General features: G+C 38.5%; 3 protein-coding genes across 7 annotated transcripts; 2 read left to right on the top strand and 1 right to left on the bottom strand.

Annotated features, from left to right (window-relative positions):
- Nucleotides 1-105: 105 nt before the first annotated feature.
- On the top strand, nt 106-14,403 carry LOC124303492 (maternal protein tudor). Of its 3 annotated transcripts, none has more exons than XM_046760752.1 (10): nt 106-2,425; nt 2,520-2,948; nt 3,053-3,606; nt 3,690-3,757; nt 4,412-5,323; nt 5,424-5,847; nt 6,060-6,229; nt 6,346-6,479; nt 6,589-8,983; nt 9,119-14,403. In XM_046760752.1, the coding sequence occupies exons 1-10, from the start codon at nt 783-785 to the stop codon at nt 10,700-10,702; spliced, it is 8,313 nt and encodes a 2,770-aa protein (XP_046616708.1). In that variant the 5' UTR covers nt 106-782; the 3' UTR covers nt 10,703-14,403. The 3 variants fall into 3 exon arrangements, with proteins under 3 accessions (XP_046616708.1, XP_046616709.1, XP_046616707.1); XM_046760753.1 differs by having other exon boundaries at nt 6,589-9,022; nt 9,158-14,403; XM_046760751.1 differs by having other exon boundaries at nt 6,589-14,403.
- Nucleotides 11,377-17,742, bottom strand: LOC124303498 (uncharacterized). 3 transcript variants are annotated; one of them, XR_006907926.1, is made up of 4 exons: nt 17,392-17,742; nt 17,051-17,215; nt 13,305-16,853; nt 11,377-12,900 (listed from the first exon to the last, which is right to left on the bottom strand). XR_006907926.1 is itself a non-coding variant. In XM_046760766.1 (4 exons), exons 3-4 carry the CDS (start codon nt 16,808-16,810, stop codon nt 14,573-14,575), a joined length of 1,734 nt encoding a protein of 577 aa, XP_046616722.1. In that variant the 5' UTR covers nt 16,811-16,853; nt 17,051-17,215; nt 17,392-17,742; the 3' UTR covers nt 11,377-14,572. The 3 variants fall into 3 exon arrangements, 2 of the variants coding, with proteins under 2 accessions (XP_046616722.1, XP_046616721.1); XM_046760766.1 differs by having other exon boundaries at nt 11,377-16,047; nt 16,552-16,853; XM_046760765.1 differs by having other exon boundaries at nt 11,377-16,853.
- A 235-nt stretch (nt 17,743-17,977) lies between these two features.
- LOC124303504 (E3 ubiquitin-protein ligase RNF144A) lies at nt 17,978-26,512 on the top strand. The gene is made up of 4 exons (XM_046760782.1): nt 17,978-20,074; nt 21,729-21,891; nt 21,980-22,302; nt 22,778-26,512. Exons 1-4 carry the CDS (start codon nt 19,511-19,513, stop codon nt 23,021-23,023), a joined length of 1,296 nt encoding a protein of 431 aa, XP_046616738.1. The 5' UTR covers nt 17,978-19,510; the 3' UTR covers nt 23,024-26,512.
- Nucleotides 26,513-27,010: the final 498 nt, after the last annotated feature.

Below are 27,010 nucleotides of genomic sequence, written 5' to 3'. Positions count from 1 at the left end.
TGATACTGTGAGTTATATCAGTGTTCCAATCTATATTGAACGCATCAATCATGGTTAAGACAAGCGTGAATTATCGTTTTTGTCGCTTGGAGATGTGAAGATTTAGTTGTGTATCGAATCCCGTTAGCATTATGCCTAGATATGTGGTCTAGTGAGAAAAAAGTGTAGGAAAAACAATCCAAGCGTCCATCAACCGACGTGAAGGTATTCTCCGAGGTTTATGGACTCTTTATTCGGTGGTGGTGGTGCGCAAAGGATACGTGTGCGGACAATCACATTCGAATATATTTGATGCACAGCCATTCGCTGCTATTGGTCGAGTTGGTCGAGTTGTTGCCTCTTTCCACCTCCCCAAGTGGCGCATAGCCCCATTCCGCTGGTGAAAAACCGTTTTTTGCAATATGCCAAGATCTAACAGCTCGGTAATACCTGTGTCTGTGTACGAATTTCTTTGTGATAAGTGCCGCACACGTAAGAGGATTCATTCATACACGTACGCCGTTACGAGGAGACAATTCGCCCTGAATTAGAAAGAAAAATTTGAATCTCTGTATCCACGATGTAAATGAGGCCTCGTGTTGAGGGTCTGATAGAAAAACTACAGATAGCGATAGAACGAATCGGAATCGGGTGCATAATTTTAGGAGAAAAAAATCATACCATAAAAACAAGAAAGAAAAAAAAGTGCTTGACAAGGAAACAAAACAACACGAAATTCAACGCGAGTGTTGTGTTTGAGAAAATCGAGCGTCGGCCAGCGGTCGCAACTCGAGCGAGCAAACATGACAGCAATGGCGCAGAATTCTGAACTAGGGCTGTTCGTAACGCACGTTGAGACCGACGGACCGCTGCTTAAAATATGGGGTCAGATCGACCGAAACTCGGCCACGTGCGTTGAGCGAATGATTCTTCCACTGAGCGAGAAATTCGCCCAAGGCCTAGCGCTTCCGAATCCCGGCTACCCGCTGACGCCTAACATGATATGCTGTGCTAGGTTCCAGAACGAAGGCTATTACCGAGCAAAAATATGCAACGTGCAGCCCAACGGCAATGTCCTAGTCCATTTCATGGACTATGGAAACTATGAGGTCCTGCCGCCTACAGCTATAAGACTGCTCGATAACATACCGAGCGCTGTGTCTCTGCATGCGCTGCCTCCGCTGGCCCTGGACTTTGTGTTGGCTCACATTCTTCCAATCAATGGAACCTGGGAGAGCGGTACAATAGAGTCAATAAAGCAGACTCTCCGCTACGCCGACCTTAAGGGAATCCTGCACTCAGTTATTGGGTCCCGCAGACTGCTCAAGCTTTTCTACAATAACGAGGACTTCGGCGCGCTGTTGGTGAGCAAAGAATTAGCTGTTTCCGTAACGCTTCAGGACATGTTCGCAGCACATCAGCGAGCAACGCAACCACGCGTCCCTCAGATGCCCAGAGAGTCCGTGGCACCCCCTTTGGGCCATAATTACTCGCCTAGGCCGCAGCACAACATGTACACAGAATCGTCACCCAGGTCAAATCCTCCTGTTCAGGAGGATTGGAGAAGCCCGCAACACCGAATACCACCCGTGACTGCGCCTCCGCCTGCCTCTGCCCCTGCCCCTGCCCCTGCCCCTGCCCCTACCCCTGAGGCCCTAGTCTTCAAGTCCCGAGTTCTGGATGTAGGTTCCATGCACGACGTTTACGTGTCGTTTGTTGAGGATGGACCAATGAAATTCTCAGTTCAGGTAAAGAGTACAGCACAAATCCTCACACAGCTGATGGCAGATGTGAACAACCATCCTACTGCACCTCTGCAAGAACCGCCATTGCCCGGATCGGTTTGTCTGGGTCGTTATTCGCTGGAGGGAGTTCTCTGCAGGGCGGTGGTAATGTCAGTTATGGAACAGAAGTGCAAGCTTTTCTATGTCGACTTTGGACACACAGAAGTTTTATCTTATTCGGACATTTTCCAACTGCCACCTCAATTCATACAGCCCAAGGTCCTCTCCATCAGATTCACCTTGAGCGGTCTTAAGGAGCTAAACATTACCGATGAAGTCAAGGATTACTTCAAGAAAATTGTCACTGGAAGACCGCTGGTGCTTCATGTTCGGCCGCCAGAAGGACCCCCGCTAATACAGTATGGAGATTTGTACGATGGCGGTGTTAATATCAGAGATGTTTTGAAGAAAACTTTTCCTAGCTCTGCTCCTGTTTTTTATCAAGAAGCTCCTATGCTTAAGCAGGGATTCAAGGACATGATTCATGTCTCTTTCGTCGAATCATACACAAAGTTCTTCGTGCAACTTGACAGCGGCATCAAGTCCCTCACTTCCGTCATGGCGTGTTTGGCTGAATATGCCTCGAAAGCTCCGCCGCTTGACGAAAAAACTCTGCAAGTTGGAAGACCATGTTGTGCTTCTTACGTCGAAGATAAACAATGGTTTGTGCTCATTAAATGCCGATTTCGCGCTTGATTATCAATGGAATTTAATCCCTTGTGAGTAAACGCAAATCTTGTTTGTTGCTTGTTACAGGTATAGGGCACAGATTTTAAATATCAATGGAGAGCAAGCGACCGTGCTTTACGTTGATTATGGAAATCAAGAGACAGTAGCTGTGTCCACGTTACGAAGAATACACGATGATCTGGTTGTTAACTTGAGAGCACAGGCCATCAGCTGTGTACTGAATGGTTTTCAGTCAACACCCTTCAATCAGGAACTTGCTGATCAGTTCGAGTTAATTGTTCTGGAAAAGAAACTCGCAATGGAAGTAATCGACGTACTTCCTAATGGTACTCTTGTAGACTTGTACGATTGTACTGTTGCTCCAATGGCCAGCATCGCTTCTCAAATAAAAGTTTCAAGCCAACCCAGAAGACCAATAAGTTCGCCAAATAATGCGCACACAGCTAATGAGCAGGTCATAAACTTGTCGCCAAATCTGGAATCTAACTATCAAAGGTAACTTTTAAAATGCATTGAATATATTTGCAATTGCGTAAATTTGGGTAAAGATTTTTTAAGACTGTAGACTTTCTATAACTATAATTGCTATGTGTTCACAGTGACGATCGAAACGGCAAATGGGGCAAAAGTGGTAAATCGAACACATGTGGCCAAGAGACGAGAAGCAGCGAATGGGGCAGTAAATCGAGAAAGCCACAATTTGACCAAAACAATCATTACGAACGACCACTGAATAAAATTGTAAAAGATGTCGAGAATGAGCAAAGGCAGAGAGACAGCAATCGACATAATGGAGAAGAACGATTGCACCAAAGCGAAACGCGAAATAACCATTTCAACAGAAATGAACCCGGTGGTGGAAACAGGTTCGATAGAAACGACGACAGTGGGTCACGAAGAGGCAGGGGAGGTAGATTTGGCTCAAGAGATGGGAATCCAAGGGATGACAATAGGTTTGAAAAAAATCTTGGCAAAGATGATAGTTTCAGCGATAGAGATTCTGACACTTCGTCGAGGGGCAGCAGCCGGCGCGGCAGCAAAGGGTCCAGAGGAATTAAAGGAAGGGGAGACAGAGGGTCGCGCAGAGGTGGAGAGAGGAAACCGACAAGTGGAAAATGGAGCGATGGCGACAGTGATAGAAGTAGTACTAAAAGTAAGTAAAATTGATCTTCTGAAATATTATGGGTTCGTAAAGTAAAAAAAAAATGATTTGTTATTTCACCAATTTTTCCACAGGCAATCAGAGTACCGGATTTAGATCAAGGGATAGAAATTCGTCCAACTCGTCTTGGAAGAATCCTAAGGTAAAAATAAAATTTATTAACTAATTGATCTCAAATTTGTGTAGAAAAATGAGGTCCAAGTTGGTAACATTGACGCACAAAACGGTGGGAAATAAGATAACTGTTTTGCAATTTTAGAACAACTCTGAAATGTTACAGTTCAGCTTCCAAAATTTGAGCACATAGTTTTGCTTTATTTTTAGGTTTACAGATTTTTTGAAAATTTTAAAGTTGTAATCTAACAACGTTTTTTTTAAATAAGCACTGGGGTGTCTGTTATTTTGGAATTTTTACGATTTAATAAGTTTATATAACAGAAAAAAAAATTCCCGTCAAATATGAAAATTTTCAGATAATATTAACACGTGCCGCTAAAATTTTAAATTAAGGTTGGCGGTTGCGCCAACTTCATTTTTAAAAAAATAACTGCGCATGAGCCGTCGCACTATCTTTTACCGGGCGGAGAAACCATGGTGCTAAGAAAATTTTTGGGATAGTAATTCGTATAACATAATGAATGAAAATGATGTTCACGTTACTAACTTCAACCTTATTTTGAAAATATACTTTTATACTGTAGATTTTAATACTACGATACAGTTAGATTTTTCCTTTGACATTTTAAGAATGTGGTATTATTCCTACACAAATAATCAACTGTTAATTTCTCTGCAGGCTAATAAATCAAGCTCCTGGAATTCCATGTCTCCAACTTCACCTGTCAAAGATACGCCCAGAGGGCAGAAGCTCAAAATCCCACCCCCAAATATAACTGTAGGTGCTGCAAAAGATGTGGAAATAATCTACACGAACAGTCCAACGGATTTTTACGTCCAGTTGTGTCCCGACAATGTGGAACTTGATACAGTTATGGAGAAAATAGCCCAAACGTACGATGATGGTGGGAAAATTGTCAGGCGTTCGGATTTACAGAAAGGACTATGTTGCGTGGCTCAATATTCTAGCGATTCTAAATGGTACCGAGCTGTTGTTCAGACAAACAAAGCAGACAGTGCTAGCGTCCATTTCATAGATTATGGCAACACAGAGACAGTTGTAAATGACAAAATCAAGGAGATTCAACCAGATCTTGCAAAATTATCCGCACAGGCGGTACACTGCAAGTTGTTCGGTGCAACGAAAACAACGTGGTCAGACGAAGAAATTGACACCTTTGCTCAATCTACGGAAGGAATTCCGTTGGAAGCCGAGTTTATTTTGCAGTCTAACGAAGTTTACGAAGTACTGCTCAAATACACCGGAGACAATGGCTTAGAACCGAAATACGTGAACCAACAATTCTGTGGTAATCTAGACTTGCAGCAGGCCAAAAAAGACGCTAGGAACATTACTCGAAACGACAGAAGAAAGCCAGCTCGTGTTACGCCGCAATACATTCCAGCAGGTCAAAAATGGAACGATGAATCCTTCGCTTCAGGGTATCAAGTCGATGTTGTTGTCACTTGGTTCGTTAATCCGAACAATTTTTACTGTCAGATTCTTAGCAAGCAGTCGGAGTTTAGGAACATGATGAACGAGATACAGGATGCTTATGTCGATCAACAGCCCATCAAGAGTACCCTGCAGGTGCTACTGTTTTTCTTTGTTTTTTTGATACTCATAATGATTGAGTTTTGTTTGAGCATTTGTCAGCGATAGAAAAAAAATTGTTTTGAATCTTTTACAGGTCGGGGCACCGGTGATAGCATTCTTCTCTGATGACGGAGCTCTGTACCGAGCAGAGATAAAAGAACTGAACAAACTGCGTGGTCACATAGTGCAATACATTGATTTTGGAAATTGTGCAATGGTTGATCCATGCAAAATATATCCGGTAGAACAGAGGTTCGCCAAACTTCCCAAGCAAGCTATGCAGTGCACACTTAGCAATATCCTACCGGCAACTGGAATCGACTGGTCTAAGGCAAACAAGCACGAAATCGACAAATATTTCGACGCAGATAAATTCAAGTGTACATTCCATGGAACCAAGGATGGCAAATACTTGATATCCCTGAATAACAGGGGAAAGGACATTGCCGAATCGATGATCACCATAGGTCTTGCTATCAATTCCAACCATGTCACTGAAAAATCAGCCATCAATAATGGTGAGAGACACACTTACCTTTCAATCGTATTTATTTATTTATTTATTCAATGTAAATGGGGCAGACCCCCAATAATAAGCTGGTGGACATCCAACCATTCATTCAAACCAGGCTGCTTAGGTAGTCGTTAATTTACAATTACAATTACAATACAATCTTTGAAAAAAAAGTGTTGTAATACTTTAACCTGCTGAAAATGAACTTATTTGCAGTTACATTGGCTGAACAGTGCAAACCTATTCCTGGTGTAGAAAAAGAAGATCCGGCACTGTGGAGTGGACAAACGATTCGAACGAAGGTTTGCAACATTCAAGGAGCTGCAAAGTTTTACATTCAACTCCCGCCATTGATTGAGTCGCAACAAGCAGTAGACAACCTCATGGTATGTGATACTGTATTGAATATTAGAGGAAGTCAAAAGAGTTTAAAATGAAAAATAGTGTAACGCAGTAGATGTAAATTTCAGATTGATATTAATAGCTAACTCATAAATTACAGAGTTCTACAAATGCTGGCCATCTGGCGGAGTGCTATCTTAACGTGACTCCTACACCACAGATTGATGAAAAGCTGAAAAAGTCTATTGAAGGAAAAGAATTGATCGTTTGCATAAACAGCGTAAATAACCAAAGGTAAAGAGATTGTAAAAGAGTATACATTTGCTAATAATATGTAGGTACTTTCTCTGTTAGAATTTCTCCTTTCAATCTTATAACCGAATTTAACTCTTTGTTCCTGTAGATTCGCAGTGCAGTTGTACGACTTATTAGGCCAAAAGATCAAGATACTCGAGACAGACACAGACGACAGCATTGGCCCTATATGTCCATTAGCAGTTTTCGCATCAACACAGAAAGTGTGGGTAACGCACATCGACAACGCCGAAAGTATATGGCTGCAGAGGTCGACCGATTTGGACAAAATTGCCGAGGTGTTGAGCTCGTTGTACGAATATTACTCAGCCTCTGGTACGCAACTCGTTCCTGAAGTTGGGAAATTGTGCGCAGCCAAATCTGAGGATAAGAACTGGTACAGAGCGATGGTAGAAAGTGTAAAAGACACCAACGTTGTCGTTAGATTTATCGACTACGGAAATTGCGAAGAAGTCCCATGCAGTGGTATAAGAAACCTTGAGCCACAATTTTATGTGCCACATCAAATGGCCATTAAAGTATCTCTGATTGTGAATCTAAAAGGAAGTGAAGAAGAGCAAAAAACGCTGCTTCATCAACATTTGGACGATAAGGAGTTCACGGCGAATTTTTACAACATGGGAAAAAAATGGATCGTCGAACTCACCGAGAATGACAAGAAGATGAGCCAAATTCTGTCTGAACAAGGAATAGTCGTGGAATTTAAGAAAACCGAACCCGAGCAACAAGAGATACCGGAAATGATCGTTGGCAACAAGTATAAAGTCTTTTTGTCACACTCGGATTCACCAGCACAATTTTGGCTCCAAAGAAACGAGGAAATTGAAGCGATAAACGTGATGCAGGCGAATTTACAGCTCGCGGCGCCAAATTTTGCACCTGTCACTGGCATACCCGAAGAGGGTACTTTGTGTGCGGCTCTCTACTCCGTCGACAGTATGTGGTACAGAGCGGAAGTGTTGGATGCAGATGAAGACATAACAACGGTAAGATTTATAGACTATGGAAACACTGATGTTGTGGATAGCAATTCAAGCAACATTAAAGAGCTGCCACAGAACTTGAAGAGCATTAAAAAGTATGGTCTCAAGTCGAGGCTTGACCTGATTCCAACTGGCTCCGAAGACTGGAGCACAGCGAGTTGCGAAATGTTCGAAACTATGGCCACGTCCACGGATTCTCCTATCACAGCGTTGATCATTGCAGACAGTGTGCCGAGGCGAGTAGAATTGTTTGTTGATGACAAGAGCGTTGGTGACGCCTTGGTGAACGAAGGCCACGCAATCATGGTTCACAATGCTGAGGATCTTATCGACGAGATTATTGACTTGGAACTCGACCCGAGATCCGCGTTTGTAAGCCATGTAAATTCGCCAAGCGAATTTTGGGTCCAGGAAGAGAAGTCAGTGTCGGATCTTGAGACAATGACTGACAGGTTTATCGTTGCTGAAATGTTTCCAAAACTCAAAGACATCGTTGAGGGAAGTTTATGCGTTGCCAAATTTCCTGACGACGAATTGTGGTACAGAGCTCGCGTCAACTCGTACGGTCCGGCCGGTACTCAGGTACTTTACATCGATTATGGAAACTCAGCTGTGTCGACGGAAATTAGAACAATCCCCGAAGACCTGGCAGCTGTTCCACCATTGTCTAGAAAATGCTGCTTGAAGTTGCCATTGGGAGTCAAGGAGTGGTCAGTCAATGCCAGCAACAAATTTGTTGACCTCGCTGCTGATGGAGCGACAATATTTTTACTCGACGTGATAGAAGAGGGCGAAACTTCGGTGGTAAACCTGACTTTAGATGGCACAAATGTGGCCGATCAGTTGATTCAATACTGTGAAGTCCTGCCTGTGATAGACGAACGACTTCCGCCGTTGGGTGAGGAAAATTCACCGAACGTAGTCGTCAGCCACGTTAATTCGCCGTCAGAGTTTTGGACTCAGGCTGAAAGCAGTATCACCGAACTGGAGATTATGGCTAGTCATCTACTCGATGCGCAGAGCTTATTGCCTCTGAATACTTTTGACAAAGGAACCATTTGCGCTGCCAAATTCCCAGACGATGGCGAATGGTACAGGTCGAAAATATTATCTCACAGTGAAGGAGTCGGCACCACTGTGCTGTACTTTGATTACGGCAATTCTGCCCTGACAACCGAATTGAGGATACTGCCAGAAGATGTTGCCAATATCCCGAGCCTGGCCACCAGATGCACTCTTGCATTACCAAGTGACGTTGAGAGCTGGTCTGAAGAGGCTTGCGAAAAGTTCAATGAATTAGTGGCGGACGGTGTCACGATGTTCCAGTTTGAGCTGCTTGATAATAACGATCCGACGCTGATATCCCTGCAATTGGAAGGCAATGATGTTGCAGATATCCTGAAGCCGTTGTGTACCAAAAAAGTTAGCAGTGAAAACAAGGCGATTTCTGATTCTGAAACTGCTAAGGTAATCGAAACCATAGAAAAAGATGAAAGTGAGGTAGAGATTATCAGAACTGAGATTACTCACTCTGAAGAGGCAAAGATAGACAAAAACAGCAAACACGATCAAGACGAGATACAGATTATTGAAACTGCTAAGGTAATCGAGACCATAGAAAAAGATGAAAATGAGGTAGAGATTATCAGAACTGAGATTACTCACTCTGAAGAGGCAAAGATAGACAAAACCAGTGAACACGATCAAGACGAGATACAGATTATCGAAACTGTAATTTCTGATTCTGAAACTGCGAACATGATCCAGACCAGTGAAAAAGATCAAAGCAATTTAGAGATTATCGAAACTGTGATTACCGATTCTGAAACTGTAAAAGTGATCCACATCAGTGAAAAAGAAGAGGATGAGGTAGAAATTATCGAAACTCTAGAAAATGGAAATGAAGTGATCAAGGAGGAAAATATTAGTTATAAAATAGAGGCTGATGAAGTTCAGATTAATGGTGATACCTGCCAAGATGACATAATTCAGACTGATAAATTAGAAACTGCTGTTATTTCCGACAGTAACGAAGCTAAGGATACTCCGATTAATGGCTCAAAAAATCTCACCGAGATTGAACAGCCTCAGACTGATAAACCCGTTGCGTCAGAAGCAAAAAATAATCAAGCCGATGTTTGCAAAGCTCAGCAACCTTCTGTTTATATTTTCGATATCCCTAAAGCCCCAGCACCTACTCCGATAGATAGGTTAGATGCCTTAAAGATTAAACAAATTACCGATACAAGCACCGTTACTGGTAAGAGCGAAATAGTGGAGGAAGAAGAAAAATCAACCGAAACCTTAACGGCTTTGGCTACAGAAGAAAAAACAGAACTGCCTGAACATGAGTCGAAAGGTAATCCCGAGTTACTGGTACCTAAACTTGAACCCAATTTAGAAGAACCCGAGGCAAATGCCGAAACAGAAGATGTTATCAACGTTATAAAAAGCTCGGCTAATCTAGAAGTAGATCATCCCGAAGCACCTGTTTTACGAAGTAGCATTGTGGAAAGTAGTTCTGAGGTAACCACAACGGAAATCAAAGTAATTGAAGAGGCAGCGATCAATGGCACTGTAGAATATAGTAAGGTGAAAGAAGAATCGAATTATGCTGCCGTCGAGGTATCAGGTGATGAAAGTGTACCTGAAAGGGTAACCAAAGCTGAACCAGTTTCTGCCAAGACAGAGGAACATTCACAACCAACCTACGACGTCTCAAGGGATGGCGAGGTTGTTACACCGAAGAAAACGCCAAAGATTGACAAAATTGTTCCTGGGAGTGTATCAAGGGGATCAATGGAGGACGATATTCCTGTGAGCATGCTCAGCCGACGTCGATCGAGTTGTTCAGATGACAAAATTGTTCCCGGTAGTATCAACAAAGGAAATGACCTGAGCAGAGCCGAATCGTCAGATTCTTTACATCAGGAAATAGTAGATGCTGTTTCGGGTGTGACGAAAGTTGAAGCGAAAGAAGAAACTGCTCCGGTTACACTCGGGAAAACTCAGTTAGAGAACAAAATTGTACCCGGAAGTATATCTAGAGGGGAATCTCCGAGTATCGAACAAAATCGACCAGTAACTCCGAAAACTCCTCACTCTGAGAAGTTGCTGGCTGGTGCTGTGAATTTGCAAGAAAACTTGTCGGATTTCGATGAACAAGATGAAATACTTACTGTCGAAGTGGAGAACAACATTCCTAAGTACAGATTATAGCTTATATCATACTTCCCAGTTACAGACGGAACGAACTTGTATGAAAATAACGAATAATAATATTATATTAATGAAAGGAAAGGTCTGCATATTGTTAAGACATTGCACGATTGAGTTCAATGCACAGCTATTAGCAACGATACTTACTATAAATTTCTGTTCTATTAATTAACATAAGGATAACTGACGATTAATATTTTAAGCAAGAATAATACTGTAGTAAGCCGTGCTAAAGACACCCTATGCAACAGATGCCAAAGATTTCTTGTTGCTGATCCAATAATTTCTTGTTCTTTAATTTCACGTTGAATAAAAATAATATAACAATAAAAATAATACTGTTAACCAAACGGGATGAAGAATTATTGATGTAATTACATTATGTTCGTTTTTATTTCGGAAGTAAGATTTTCGTCGTGATTTTTTCTTATCAAAATACACATTAGTATCGTTTGTTTTTATAAATTTTATATACATCAACATATAAAAAATGTATATAAAAGAATGATCTTGATAGAAGAGTTGGAAAAAAAACTACATTATCGAAGAAAATTTTATTTTCGAGTGATCGTTTTATGTAAAAAGAATTTGAGAAAGTAAAAAAAAAAAAATTTGGCAAAAATTTTAGAGGTGCATACATACGCTTTGAAAATATGTTTCTTTTTTAAGTGTTCACCCTCTTTATTAAGATATGTGTATTAATACAACAGACTTATTTCAGTTATAATTATTACTTTTTAGCTTACAAGTATTCAAAGTTGTTTTCTAGTAATATAATATTTGATTCAAGCGATAATTCTTTTTATATGTACGCAATTGTTAGAATTATGTGTTATCTTTAATATTTTAAGAATATGTAGTGTTGCAATTGGCCCTCAGTCAGGTGTAATTAAGCCAATCGTAGCATACTCTAACTTTTAACAGTTGGATTAAAACTTCGTATTTCTTCTTTATCTCTTTAAAACAATTTTTGTTAAATTTAAATACTTTGTGCCTTACCGAAATTTCAAAATGTTGGGTGGTAAATTACGTAGGATAAATTGTGCCAAAAAAAATTGTTTTTTTGCACCGTATAGTTTTTTAGAATTTGCTTTGCACAAACTTGAGAGAAAAAACGTTGTTAATAAAATTTGAATTTCTTTTAAACTGGAAATTTTTTTCACAATATTCCATTAAAGACGACAAAAATACATTCTGCTGACGTTCAAGTATACCTTTGATTTATAGAATGCTGGCTCAATATCTTGTGAATGTATATAATGATATAAAGAGGAAAAACAAATGTTCAGAATTAATGTAGTATAGAATCGCATTGACGGTGAAATTTGTGGCTCCGCACAATATACATACAAATATATATAGACACATATTATAAATTCATATCTTTTGACTTTTCTGTGACTGCTGTGGTATATTTACATACTCATTCAGAAGCTGCAGCAGCAGTATTGACACAATGAACTTGTGCAAAGAAACCGCTGAATTCTGTCGTTGTATAATGATATGCTAATGTGATATATTAAAAGTTCCTCTGTGTAGTGATGACCAATTATGGCAATACAGTTGTTTGCCATTGCGCAGTTAATTCCGCAGTATCTAATTGTTTTCTTGAAAGACATGCGTTATTCTTTTCTGTTGTTCATTTGGTACTTTTTGTATTATTGTTCTTTTTCTTCATTCTTTAATTTTGTATTTTTCTCTCAATTGCATCGACGCTTCCTTGTTGAAAAATATTTACACTTAACAATGCTATTATCTTTTTATTGTACCCAAGAACACTTTCTCAAAGCAGCGAATGCTTGACTGTATCATATTATATTATATCAACAGACAACGCAGGATATGTTGTGGAAAAAAATTTGTGATCACATGCTATAGATATATATTTTTTTGTTTCCAGTTTGTTTTCTGTGGTAATTGTACATCGAGAAAATAAATTACTAAGGCGTAAAAGAAGGTTTGAAAAATTTAATTGCTTGTCGATTTCGTTGTTTATTAGTAAGAAAAGTAAAAACATATGTATAAATTACCTTAATTCCGGATCACTGAAAAAATGAATCCGATGTTAGATCATTCAAGATTGTGAAGAATTGTGAGAATTACAGAATAATGTCAAGTACCTCCTATCACGTCACATACTCCATCCTAGTTCACCTTCTATTGCCTCTGTTTTTTCATGAGTTCCTTTTTTCTTCTCACTGGAAGGAAAAATACGCTGTTTATTAGGGTGCCCTGGTCGATTTTGACTTCAACGTATATATTTGCAAGTATCTAAGTTCGCGTTACTCATAAGCACAAACTCTGAACAAAAACACTCCCAACACAGTTTCATTTCATTCCAAACTAAAGAAATGGCATGAATTCTACAAAATTATTATTGCAGTTTCATAGAATCAGTGCCATTTTTTTATTTCCACATCAAATAAAAATGTGTTGGAGTGGTTTTGTTTAGAATCGTGTATAGTATGGAGCTGTTAAACCCTTTTTTGCTTCTGAGATACATGGACTTAGGTATTTGGAGTTATATACGTCAATGTCGAAATCGACTAGGGCACCTCCTTAAATAGTGCCCAGCTTTATAACAAGTGCATCAAAAACTTACCTTTTTTCAAAGCGATATTAACCTGCTTGTCAGCGTCTGCATTGTACTTAGTTTTCCTGTCGTGAGCCAGCAAGTCGCGTGCAAGGGATATTTCATCCTCGAGGTACCATTTCAGTGGGCCTCGACATCTGTTACACTCACCCATCGGGGCCCCAATCAATGTTCTTCGACTCTCTCTGTGAATAGGATAAGGAGGTTTGCCAATATCCTGAATTCGCAGTTTCAAGTCCGGTCCTCCGCCATTTAAAAATATCTTTTCCATTGATGTCTTGAACGGCGGCTGTCTCCTGTCGTACCGCGTGTCCAAGTCTTGATTTTTGACGTCACAGCAGAAGCCAAACGGTTTTTTCAAGCTTACGCCTCTCGGCAATCCTGAACCTGACCGTTTGCTTTGGGTCCTTTTCATTGTGAGTGTTGAATAAATATTTTTTTCTTCTTATTGGTAAATCTAAAACCCAATGATTGTTAATTTTGAAAAACCAAGAGTACAGGTATTCAAGTTTTTGGGTCGAAAAAAGATGTCGCATACTTCAACTTACGACAATGCACCAATTCACAGTTTAAAAATAAATGCTGCACATCAGAAATGAAGTTATTCTAATGTGGTGTTGTTATTATTTTGCAAGAACATGCGCATTGAAAATATAAGTGAAGGAAAAGTAACAAGTTAATGTAACATGCCATATTCAGATTTTTTTTTATTTATTCTTTTATTTTATTCTTATCAATCATCGCTTAGATACAGTTAGAAAATATAGTTAACAATATATTATGTATTTATATAAACAGTATGTGTATGTATATAAAATAATTTTTTTTAAGAACTTCAAGTTTCATAAATAACCATTCAAGATTTGTAATCACTTTTATACATGCAACAAAAATACTACAAGGCACTGATCACCCAAAACGTCGTTTTTTGGCACCCTAATAAAAGCTAAGCACAACGCAACAATTTATTTACTTGAAAGCAATAACTCTGCTACTAATGCCTATTCACCCTACCTCTTTAAAACTTGAGCGAATTTTATTCTTCTATTCAATTTGTTAAATAAGTCGATGAATTTTATCAAACATTCTTTATTCTCCGCATGAAATATTTCTTTGGCAAAAATATAGTCCGATTACAGCTACTTCGATTCATTTATGTCATGTAATTGAAAAATCGAAATTTACATATTCCAACTGTATAATTAGTAACGCACGCTAAAAGCAGCTGCTAATATTCTATATTTGATGGATTATATTTATAATGATTATGTATTCGATTACATAACGTTCAAATCTAAATTATTTACTTCTTTTATCAGACCATATAAATTGGCTGACAAAGATCTTACAGCTTTCTTTTTCTTTCTAAAGAACTGATCGTCCTTAGACGTTTTATCCATATCTGTGTTGAACAGGAAAACATTCATTTCGTTTTTACTGTCTTCCTCAGGTTGCGGTGTAGCTGCCTTTGGAGCATCTTTCCTAAGATTCCTGAACGCCAGGTCATCCGTTATTAGATTTGGTTCGCTTTGAGGCACGTACTTCAACGGAGGACTTTTTACAACCACAGGCGAGGAGCACAAGTAGTTGCTATTGGTGGACGGGGTTGCTGGCCTCAGAGGTATTCCAAACGGCGGCTGAGGCTCGACAACCCTGAGGACATTGTTTGCGTAATGTAAATTTCGATAAACCATATCATCTTTTGTTATATTTGGTTCCTCTTTGGTCAATTTAATCGTATCATCTGGATAATCGGTCTTGTCAAGGATCAGCGCCGATGATGCAAGCAGATAGCTTATCTGCGACAGAGAATTCTGGGTTTCTGACAGTGCCGGCATTCTTTTGGATTGCATCTTTCTGTATGCCATATCGTCGTTAACAACGTGCGGCTCACTGGACTGCTGGGAATACTTTTCTCCCGCTGTACCATCCTCCAAGTTTAGAGACTCGGATGACGAACTGCTCGAGAGATACTTGGCATGCTCAGTAGCTGAGGATTGAGATTGTCCCTTTTGGCTGAACTCTTCGATGCAACGCTCTTCGGCTCTATCCAGCAAATTATCGTCACTGAGACGGAGACTGTCGTACATTTTTTCCAGTTCCGATAATTCCTTGCTGAAATCTTTCGAACTTCGTTTTTTAGCAATCTGTTTATCTTTATCAGTGTCCGACAACAGATTGGTGGAACTGGAATTGTACATCTCTGACAAATCTGCCATTTGTGGTATTTTGGTATTGCTCGCTGTAAGTTTGCTCGTTTCTTTTGGCAGCGACATTATTCTGCTCTGGAAATCTAATCCAGCTTGTCTTGATGTAGGAACAGGCTTTGACGATACTGGTGGTAAGACTGAATCGATCCACTTTTCTTCAGTACTTGAAATGCTAGTGCCCAATTTACCAGCTTCAGCTTTTGGTTTTCTACCCATTGTTAGCCAAATATGGTTCCTCACTTCGTACTCTTTTAAAGGTTCACTTTGAAACGAATTGGAACGTTTAACCCGGTGAGTAGCTGCTGGTTTATTTAGTTGCATAATCTGAGTTGACTGCTCATGATTGAATATTTTTGGCTCAACATATTGGAGGTAGTCAGGCGGGCGCGGCAATTTATTATTCTTGTAAGCGAGAAAAGCGTCGGTGCCAGGATCGGAACAACGCGTTCTGCTGTAGTTAAAATCCCCGCCGTGAGCTTGATTTTCAGTAAACTCTTTTCGACCAGTCTGCGATCTCGGCCTACGGTAAAGAATTGGAGAATCTGCTCGGGATGAATTATAAATAGGATTATTTAATACTGTGTCATTGTGGTTGAAATAAAACAAGTTAGGGTTGCATTCGTCAAGATTATTTGAAGGGGCAGGAACTTGACTTTCCCATTTTCTCGAGGCCGATTTACCATCTTGAAATCTTTTAGGGGAGCTAATCTTTGCAGTGCAAAATTCATTGTCATAATAATTTTCATCCTTGGACAACCGGCGAAGGTATCTTTCTGTTCTAGCCGAACGACTTCTCCTGTTGTACGCGTCATTCATGTTTAAAGAATTTCTGTTGCCTGCTAATTGCAAGTCAAACAAAGAATTCACACAGCAGTAATCGTCGTCCGAGCTTTCATTAATCAACATATCTCTTCTCGTTTTAGCCCTTGCTTTTGTTCTACTTTTGCGAGTTTTATGGGTTACATTTATTTGCGCACCGTTACATTCGCGATGTTGAAATTTTTGGAAGTTACAACCCTGAGAGTATAACTTGTGGCGATAATTACCCTCGTGATTCGAATTCGTGGTAAGATTTCTTGAATAATATTCACAGCTGCCAGTAGTGTCTTTGAACTCTGTTAAACCGTTGTTAAAGAAGTTTTGGAACAGTGGATTCTGTATGTATACAATGTCGCCTTGACATTTCTTTCCACGTGGAGGGGTATGCTGCTTTTGCTTCTCAGCATATCTCTCTTCCGTTGAATCAGTCTTAATCCCTGATTTTAAGTGAGGAAAATAATTTCGTGGGCATTTCGTATTGTCCATTAATGCGTATTTCCTGTTTTCTATTTATCAGCGATTATCAAGGCTGTAACAAAGATGAAAAATAAATATCTTGGTACACTTGCAATTCTCTGCGAGTGTGGTAGTAAAAAAAATTATTATAAAAAATGATGTAAACGAATCTGGAATACCCGAAAGTGAGATGGATAAATTGTGTGTGATCAAATTCATGTATAAAAAAAATATGTGTGATTAAAAGGTGGATTTTTTTTGTAAACCTACAATTTTCAAAAGTTGTTCCTGTAATCTTCTCAATGTTAGCTTCTCAAACATTTGTTCCAAAATGCAACTCATAGTTGCACAATGAATATTTCTCTTTGCAAAAGTTTATGACTTCTTATATCCAGCATGACGTCGACTGGGTAATTATACTTCTGGGTACTGTACCTGAAAAATAAGAAAGTATATTGTACATACATATTACTTGGATCATCAATTCGGATACATAGATCTCTGTTCATTTGTTTAGGAGACAAGGAAAAAAATTCCTGTGAGTCAGCTATGTTTGTTGGACCGGACGAAGGATTAATTAGTTATAAGTATGTGAAAAAATCATTCCTCACCTTTCTAATTCGTCGGTTTTTTTTTTTTTTGTCAACCAGCTTGCGAGGAAACTTATCAGTAGATACGGGATCTCAAGTTATGATATTCGATCCGATAGCGAGGCTAGATAACGTCTGAATCACTAGATAAGAGCTAACCATGGTTGAATCTAAAAATAAGCAAGCGACTCGTCCTCGTCTGTGAATTTAATAAATAAGGCAATTAACCCGTGGGAAGAAGACCTCCTAGGGACTGTCACTGTGACATTGAACAAAAACTTCGGAGAGAATGGAGTCTTCTGAAACGGGGAAGAGCTCGACCGAATAGCAAGTTTTGAACGCGCTGATAGCGATAATTATTTTGTCGGAAGACTGCCGCGACCTTTTGACTTGCCTGAGACAATCGGGCATTAAAGCGAATCGCGAAAACAGGGCCAACAGGTGCGATTGAAAGTGTACAGCGTTGTGCAATATTCCAGTTGACAGATAGGAGTCGAAAATTCCCTAGGACCACGTGGGTGGTCACATGGTTCTATCTCGAAATCGACACCAGCGCCGATCTTGAGTCGCGGAGAAGACGGGTGGCGCGAAATAAACAAGAAAGGAGAGAGATATAAGCGACCGTAGACTTCGAAACTCGACCGTTCGTCTATACCGGTTCAAGTTCATAGGTTGGAAAAGTGAGAAGATTTATTATTCATCCGCGATTTTAATCAGCGCGTAGCAGAGGCAGCACTACGCGTAGATTACGGCCGCAGCGTAGATACTTTTGCATGAATAGATCATCGGGCGAGGTTGCGTTCCTAGAAGAGAAGCACAAGTTACGTCAAAACAAACAACCCTGAGGAGCTACTGAATCTGAGCTGGAAGTAAAGTAACGATTCCGTCAGACGCGGGGAGGGAAAGTCCGCCGTTGAATCCGAGGCAAATTTGTGTGCATGCGTGCGTTGCGGGGTGTGTGATGAATCGCAGTGAAACGGAAGTGTGTGAGTGTCGCGATAAGGCGTATTTTGGTTGGCTGCGGGCGTGATTTAGCCAAAGGCCCAAAAACCCAATCCCGCATAATCGGTTAATCAAGTCTCGAAGTGTAATTAGACCTCCAAACTGCCAGCGTCGTTCGTCGAAGGTTTGTTTTTCTGAACAGTGAAAGTTCTGGTCTGCATTGGTCTACATTTGACTCGTGTTTATCGAAACGAATTGCTCTGCCTCCGAACGGCGGCGATGCTGCTGCTGCTGCTGCTACCTGGTTAAAACCGAACCAGGAAAAAGCGTCAGGACCGTGCTCGACAAACAGCGTCGTCCGCCTTGTTATGATCGACTAGCTGCTTTTTATGGATCGTCGTGCATATTTTGCCAATAATGGCGATCGAAATTCCAAGCGCATATGTTGTCGCCACGATCGTTCCGTCGAGGAGTTAAATGATACATAAACCGATCCATTTTCTACGTGCGTATTTTCGGCGAGAAGGTGCGTAAAGGAAAAATAAGACAGTTGACTTATTTGGAATATATTTATTTTTCTCTATTCAATCAGAGTCGTAGTTGGAGAATATTATTTCAATTCTCTTTTACTTCTTGATTTTATCAAACCACTTTTCTTTCGTCATTCCGTATATCGTAAAACCCTAAACGACCGTTAATATTTTTCCATCACTCATTTGAAGGATGATCGCTTTGTTATTATTGTCGAAGATACGTAGAATGGTGACAATAGCCAACACAGTCTTGTTTATCTGAACCATCACTGCCGATCACCGTTTGGAAAAAATAACTATTCCTGCTGAAGAAAAATCAAGATACACTTATTTACTTCGGTAGCAGGCTGTACAAATAACCAAAGAGAAGGACAAAACCACCTGAATCTAGCAAGAAAAAAATACTTCCAAGAAATTTGTACCCGAGTGTGTTGATTTAAGATAAACAGACGAGATGTGAGTACGCTTTAAGGTCTAATATTTGCCACCTGAAAGTTGACGTGTCGTCTTCCACGAACCCAAGAATTGTCGACTTGAAAAGAAACGGGAGCTTTTTCATTTAACCTTGACAAATAAAGAGCCAGGAATTCTGAATTGTGGCTTATGGAATCAAAAAACGACAGACTACCGGCTTCGCCGAGGGTGAAAGCCTTGTAGAAATTGAAATGCCTAGTCTTAGATCACTCGTCGTACGACGAGCTCCTCAGATAGAGATGGGAGCAGCGACAAGTTCCGTGACGTCGATAACCCCGCTGAAAAATGTACCCGATCAAAAGAAGGTTGACAAGTCCGATAAGTTCTCTGGTATCAGGCTCGCCCTCCTTGGCAAAGAGTCGAGTTCCCTGAGTCTGACTCCTGTCGAAAAGCCGCTTCTTCCTGGCGGCGCAAACACACCTCTACTCAGACCTGAAAGCTGTGCAAGCCTTGAGGCCAAAGGTAGCTGGGTAAATCTCGGCCCCGGAGTTTTACGTAAGTGCGAAACTACCGTAGGTCTCAGCACCCTCGCCCTTGAAGGCCGCCCTGTAAACCGCAGCAGAGTTTGCTCACGATGCTCTAGCCTGCTTTCCCTTGCTTCGAGTTCACGGTATAGCCTCGCCGCTGGCAACTTCGTTCCTGCTTCATCGCAGTCTATCGCCGCTGGAAAACTCCGTTGCAAGCTATGTCTCGCCGATGTTCCGACAACAGATACGACTAGGATCGAAAGCTGTGGCTGTGCGTACTGCAAAGATGTGAGTTTGCTTTTGATCTACTAATTTTTTTTTATCATTTTTCTATCAATCTTTATGAAATTCTGAAGGAATAGCTCTGCTTACTCAGGTCTTGAGCTAATTAACAAACAATATGCAATTTATATGCTGTATCAGTAACAATAACTCTTGCACTAGCTGGTTTGGTGACCGTTAGTACAACTTTTTCAGTTTTGCATTTAATTTTTGCAAATTCGGACTGGTTTTCATATTTAAACGAAGTTTTGAACATTCCCTTCGCAATAATGTTGCTTAAGAATATACAATGTAAAGTAAATCAGGGAATGTTTTTGCAGATTTTTTTTTTCAATCTAATATGATAATGCCTTGAAGTAGAAAGATTCATGTGAAATTTATTCAAGCTTACAAATAAGAAGCAGTTTTCTTAATATTGTAAATCAATTCATAAATTCGATTCCATGAATTAATTCATTATGGTAATTACAAACCTATTTTTGTTGAAGGAATCGAACGTGTTTCCTTTTCTTCTATTTTTTTTTATACCTTTCTTGATTACTCATGATCAAAGTTGAAGTCAATAACACATTACTTACCTAAATAGGGGTTCTAATGTAATTTTGTTCTGCTGATGTATTTTAATTGAAAAATTGAACCTTAATCTCTCTCAATCAGTGTTGTAAAAGGTACTTCAAAACTAGTACCTAGGTACAGGCGCAGGTACTATTTAAGAAATGTACCTATATATATATATATGGCGCATAATGATGGTCACTAATCCATCCCTTCCCTTGCCCGCACAAGTCTCCTGTAGACTTCTAGGGATATACTCTACTAGGTATGGCGGGAAATGCCTGTGATTTGTATATAGATAATTAGGTACTTTATTTACATTGAGTGCACGGATAGGATAAAAGAGCAGATTTTACTCAAAACTGCAGGAAAACAGGGACACATGAAATTTTCTGGTAAAAAAAATACCCATATCAACTGTATTTTTTACTACAAATGTAGTCTCCCTCGTTTTTTGAGTAAATTCTGCATTCTACAAAGCATATTTTACCGAAAAAACTGAGGTGTTCTTTCTGGCAGTTTACACTTATACGGTACTAGACTTGTATGACTTATACGAAATATTAGTTATTAAATTGATTATATTAGAGAAAAGTAAACATTTAAAAATCTCACAGATAATTTATTTTACAGTACAATTAATATCTGCCCTCCGACACTGAATGCATGCTCTTGCGACATTTTTACGTAAATAGAGTACCTTAGGTTGTACCTATAAATAGGTACAGTTAATCCTAAAATGTATAGGTACAGGTATAGCTACTGAAAAATGTATTTGAATACAAAAAAAGTACTTGTATTGAGGTACTTCACAAGACTGGTCTTAATATGACTGGTTTCATAATTATCATTTTTTACAAGTGGTAAGAGCCAGTTCTGAGGATGTGTTAAAAAAAATGAACCAACTAGTCTATTCAGGGAATTTTGATTCACTGCAAATTAATTATCCTCTTTCCAGAACGATTCTCTTGGCATTGTGAAATACCTAAATAGATACAAAATTTAATAGAGGAAACTCTCGGATTGAAATAATTTTAGAATGTTCATAAACCACATAGAATAAGTTTCCTGAAATAAATAACGATTTTCTTTTTTCCACCTACAGTGCATGCAGTCATATACCGAATTTGAGATCAACGAAGGTGCCTACGAGATAAGTTGTCCAGACGCACAATGCGAACGTGGAGGAATTCTCTCGCTGCTGGAGATCAAAGATCTAGTAACGCCCGAGCTGTTGGAAAAGCATCATAGGTTTCGACTTAATAGGGGTAAAAATATAGTACAACAAAAAAAATTTTAAATCTGCTTGCTGTCTTTCGTCAAACTTGATACTAACTCGCACTATAAATCTTGCAGATGTTTCCGTGGACAAGGGGCGAGCCTGGTGTCCGAGTCCAGGGTGCGAAACGGTGTGTTCTATTGGTAACGAAGATGGCGGTGCAGTTCTACTGGGTCCTGTTCACTGTCCCAGCTGTTCGACCGACTTTTGTTCGCTCTGTCGTGAGCCATGGCACAATGGGCCTTGTCCCGAGGTGCCGCCTGGAATACCGATAGACAACGAGCATATAAAATGCTGCCCAATGTGTTCCGTACCTATCGAAAAAGACGAGGGATGTGCCCAGATGATGTGTAAACGATGCAAGCACGTATTCTGTTGGTACTGCTTAGCCTCGTTGGATGTGAGTATATATTTTCTCATCCTTTGAAGCAGGTTGACATATAATTATGATAAAATGACACATGCTAGACTTGTTTATCTGTCATTTTGCGAAGCGCAAAACTCGTCATGGATTAGGTCCTCGTTAGGACTAGGTCATACTTCGCGTTCGAGACTATATTTTAAATCCCAAATAAATAAGGCTTCTCAAGCACAGGCTTACAATTCAGCTGCGCTGCTGACAACCGCAATATTTCAAATTGGATTACCTAGGGATGAAAAAATAATATGTCTTGTTAGACACGAAAATGAAACCAGAACGAGAAATCGTTTATACTGTATCATCGGTTTTATATTATTCTAAATGAAATATTTCAATTATTTTCTAATTCTTTCTTCTTTTTTTTTGTAAGTGTGGGAAATGCCGTATAATATAAATAAAACAAATTAATAATATACGATGCTCCGATAAAATATATTTTGCATTCATGTTGCAGGACGACTTCCTTTTGCGCCATTACGACAAAGGGCCGTGTAAAAATAAACTTGGTCATTCACGGGCCTCTGTTATTTGGCATCGGACTCAAGTGATTGGAATATTTGCAGGATTTGGTCTTCTGTTACTCGTAGCATCGCCGTTGCTGTTGTTGGCCGCACCTTGTATAGTGTGTTGCAAGTGTCGCGTGTGCGGTTCGTCACGTCTTGAACAGGAAGAAGGTGTACCAGAAGACACGCCAGCCTGAATTTGTAAACTAAAAATGTTCTCAACCCAAAGCGATTTTTGAATTTGCCCGTCGAACGTTGCAATTCATGCAGGTGAATTAAAAAGAAAAAACTATTATAGTCTTTCATTCTTCTTGGTAACTTAAAGTTTCCAAGATTTTTGAACTTACTAATCTTTGGAGGTGTAGATCTTGACTTGACTTTACTTTACTTTACTTTACTTTAATTTACTTTAGGTGGGCCACAAAATCAATGCAAAGGGATGTGATTTAAAAAAAAAAATTTTTTTTGTTTTGCAGTAGTAACCTGCTAAGTGTGTGTGTATATAATAATCATACAAGTTTTGAGTGATGACAACGAATATACATATATATCTGAGAAATATTGATATTACTAATGAATGAAGAAGAAAAAAAGCATTGAAAAGAAAAGAAGAAACTGTACTTAAACGACGAAAAGTATGTCATGCCATTTACTCTGAATATACAGTCGTTACAGTGACGAATGATTGTAGTTATTAGTATTTAAGTAACTAATATATATAGACATATTATCAACTATAAATTGAGACGCTGGTTCAAATGAGGACGTAGTACGAAAATTCCTAGTTTAGATTTTTGTTTTATTCTCTTCAAGTGATTTCTATTTCAGGGCTCAAAAATTATAAGAATAACCTTTATCGTGATAACAGATAAATACTTGGTATGTAAAGTTGCGAATTTCCCGGAATCAAAACTGAGGTATCAGTACAGATAAGGGGATATTGATATAGCTTGACTTTGTGGTGTTTTGTATATCTTATTGGTGACATAACTAGTTCATAAAAATGGGGAAAAAACAAGTTTTTAAACATGTATGCAATGCGCTGTTATAGGGTGAAAGGAGAGTCAAATTACCTAATATCTTTTGAAAAAGAAATACTCCTTGACATGGATTGCTAACGATGTCCTAATTCTAATTTCCGACTTTTTCATTAATGTTATTTGTGTGATTTTTCCCCGTGTTTTATGTGCATATTCTACTTAAGGTATTAAGAATTAAATGTTTCTGTAATTGACATCTGCGTTGTGGAAAATAGAAAATGATAAATTAAGTTTAGGTTAACTTAAAACATCTTCAAAATTTGCTAAACACTCATCGTATTTAATGTTTCTATTTTTATGGTGAAAAGGATTTCAAAGATCTTGAATGCTGGCTCATTTTAAAGTGACACATTCCAAGGAACCTAATGGATAATGTATATTTAACACGCATTTCTAGTCAATGAAGTGGATTGCGTGGATCTTGAAAATTGCATTTCACTTTTGCGATATTACGCCCTCGTCTGATCTAGTCTCTCAATTTCGTTTTTTCTTTTTAACGTTCAATTTACGATTCGCTTGACGAACAATCTAGTGAGATGTTAAACATCGAAAATAAAACTGTGACACAGTTCTTACAATGCAATTTATATTATGTGATCAACGTTTATGTGTAATACTTGTTATGCGAACGAAGTAGAAGAACAGAAACGTGACTGACCCAAGTTTAGCATTAGTCGATTGATTGGTAATGTACCTATGTAAAGCATTTTACAGTGGTATCAAGTGAGTGTATCCTACCTAGTTATATCAAACTTTGAAACCGACAAATTTTCATCAACTTGTAGAATAATTCTTCTAAATCGTTGAAACTGTTTACATTAATAAATTCGCATCTCAAAAAGTCTTACGCTTAAGCGTGTTAATCGCGCGCATGCAAAAAGTTTGTGCTTTGCGGTATTGTTAATTGGATGGTGGCCACGAGTTGACGAAACCTAGAAATTCCGGAAATGTTAGAGAAGATATTCGGTTTTTGTTTGGTACATGAAACTGTTTTCGTAACTGCACACGTAATTCGATTGTGGGAATTTACAAAAATATACTGTTTATCAGGTTTGGTAAAATAAAAACTTGATTTTTCGCCAAGAGAAAATTTATCTTATCTTTTGGTTTATTGAATCAGGTTTACATGCGTACAATATAGAAACACTTGTATATATCTGATGCATTATACTTCAATTATGTTGAATCACGTCTTTTGTGCATCCTTGGATTTACAGGGGGATGTATGCTCGAGAGTATTTCTAAACAGATTTTGTGGCCACCATGTGTAAAACTTGACTAATTCGATTTACCGAATGTAACTGACGAAGGCTCTTGGCGTCAATGTTACTAAATCTTAGCACGTCTTGTTTGTAAGAATAAAAACAAAAAAGTGTATATGTATGAATCGTGTGATAATTGTTAGGGGATTTGCGTTCTGTTTAAGTAAAAGGTTTTCGTTATTGAGAGGATTAAAAAATAAAAAAACAAAATACACGTAAATCAACTAACAAATAAATAAATCATTTAATTAATAAATAAAGGGCACAAAGGATAAAAATAGGTTTTTATGGGGATATAAAGTAATATGAATGGAGCACAGACTTGTGTACAGACAGATTAATATAAAGAAATTGAATTCTTCATTGTCGTTAATTTTTTTAATTTTTCTCTTTTGTGTCGAGTCATATTTTTATCATCAGCTCAAATTTGTCACATGCATACTATTTCTGTACATACAGTGTAAACTCCAGAAAAATTAAAATATTGCGAAAACAAAGTACATCCGGGCATACATATGTACCCATGTGTGCACACACGTGGATCAAGGTATTAACTATGTCTCGAATTGTGTTGTATGTGTTCTTGAAATAACTGTGTCAATGGAGTGGCAACTGGTTTGCGAACGGCTAAATAGTACATTAAATAATTTTGTTGACAGAATAATTTCTGATACGTTGGTGCCAATTATTTATGCAAACATTTCTAAATCGTATGTACAAACCACGTGAAAAGAAAAATGCGCTATACGGACTCGTAGAGACAGACAATTGGGATGAATTTAAAAAATTTAAACGAATTAAAAGATTTCCATTAGAAAAATGAAAAAATTGACTCCAATCATGTATATTTACTTATTTACTTGTTACCAAATTCATAATTTAATAATGTATAAATTATGATGCATCTTATATACATATTATATGACGTATATATGTAATATATAATATCTTTATATATTTGTTACAATTTGTAAATTTCCTTAGCTATCAACTGATATATTTACTAATAAGATGATGCGGAAAGAGGAACTAGAAAAAAATAGGTACAGTAATATGGGTAAAAGTGGGGCATTCCACGCTAAGAATTACTAAAAATAATCGATTTTCGATTAAATCGATTATTTTTTCGCAATTAATCGAGTATAATTGATTATTTTTCAAACTCGATTACTCGACTGACTCGATTATTTTTCCTCACAATCGGTTTTTGTTTTTTACTCCCACGAACGATGCAACACAACATCAATATATGTGATTAAAGTATCAATTACTATCATTGTCTTACTTACTAAGTACCCATTTCATATAATAAGTGAAAGGCAAATAAATAATTTCACCTGAAATTGAAAAAATGTTTTGAATAAAATTATAAATTGTCAAAGTACTTTTCTACTTTTAAAACTACATACTAAAATTTACGAAATTTTGGTTTCATGTGCACCGTTTTCAAAAAATACAAAATAGTCGATTAATCAATACATCTTGACTAATATAGTTATTCAGAGTTGTTTCCTCGAAACGATACATTTCAAAGTTTTTATTTTACTCTTGTAGACTCACACGACTTGTTTGCCTTCCTTCGACAATACGCTTTCATTAATTCTGCATTCTTTCATTCATGTATGCACGCCTCGCTTCAGTATCGTTTATGAAATGTGTCAAGTTTATCATCAACGAATAATCTAATAATTGTGAGATTCCACGGGTATATAATATGCTATTGAGAAAAAATGAGTAAATAAATGTACGATAAAATACTGATAACTGAAATAATTGGTAAGAAAAGTGAGAATTTATCCACGTACACACGTATGTAGAACAATACAATTTTTTGAAGGTCTTGTACCAATCATAGCAAATTTATTTTGAAAAGTGAAAAGGG

Source organism: Neodiprion virginianus, chromosome 4, assembly GCF_021901495.1.
Source record: "Neodiprion virginianus isolate iyNeoVirg1 chromosome 4, iyNeoVirg1.1, whole genome shotgun sequence".
In the NCBI taxonomy this organism is placed as follows: Eukaryota; Metazoa; Arthropoda; class Insecta; order Hymenoptera; family Diprionidae; genus Neodiprion; species Neodiprion virginianus.
This window is presented reverse-complemented; position numbering and strand designations above follow the sequence as displayed.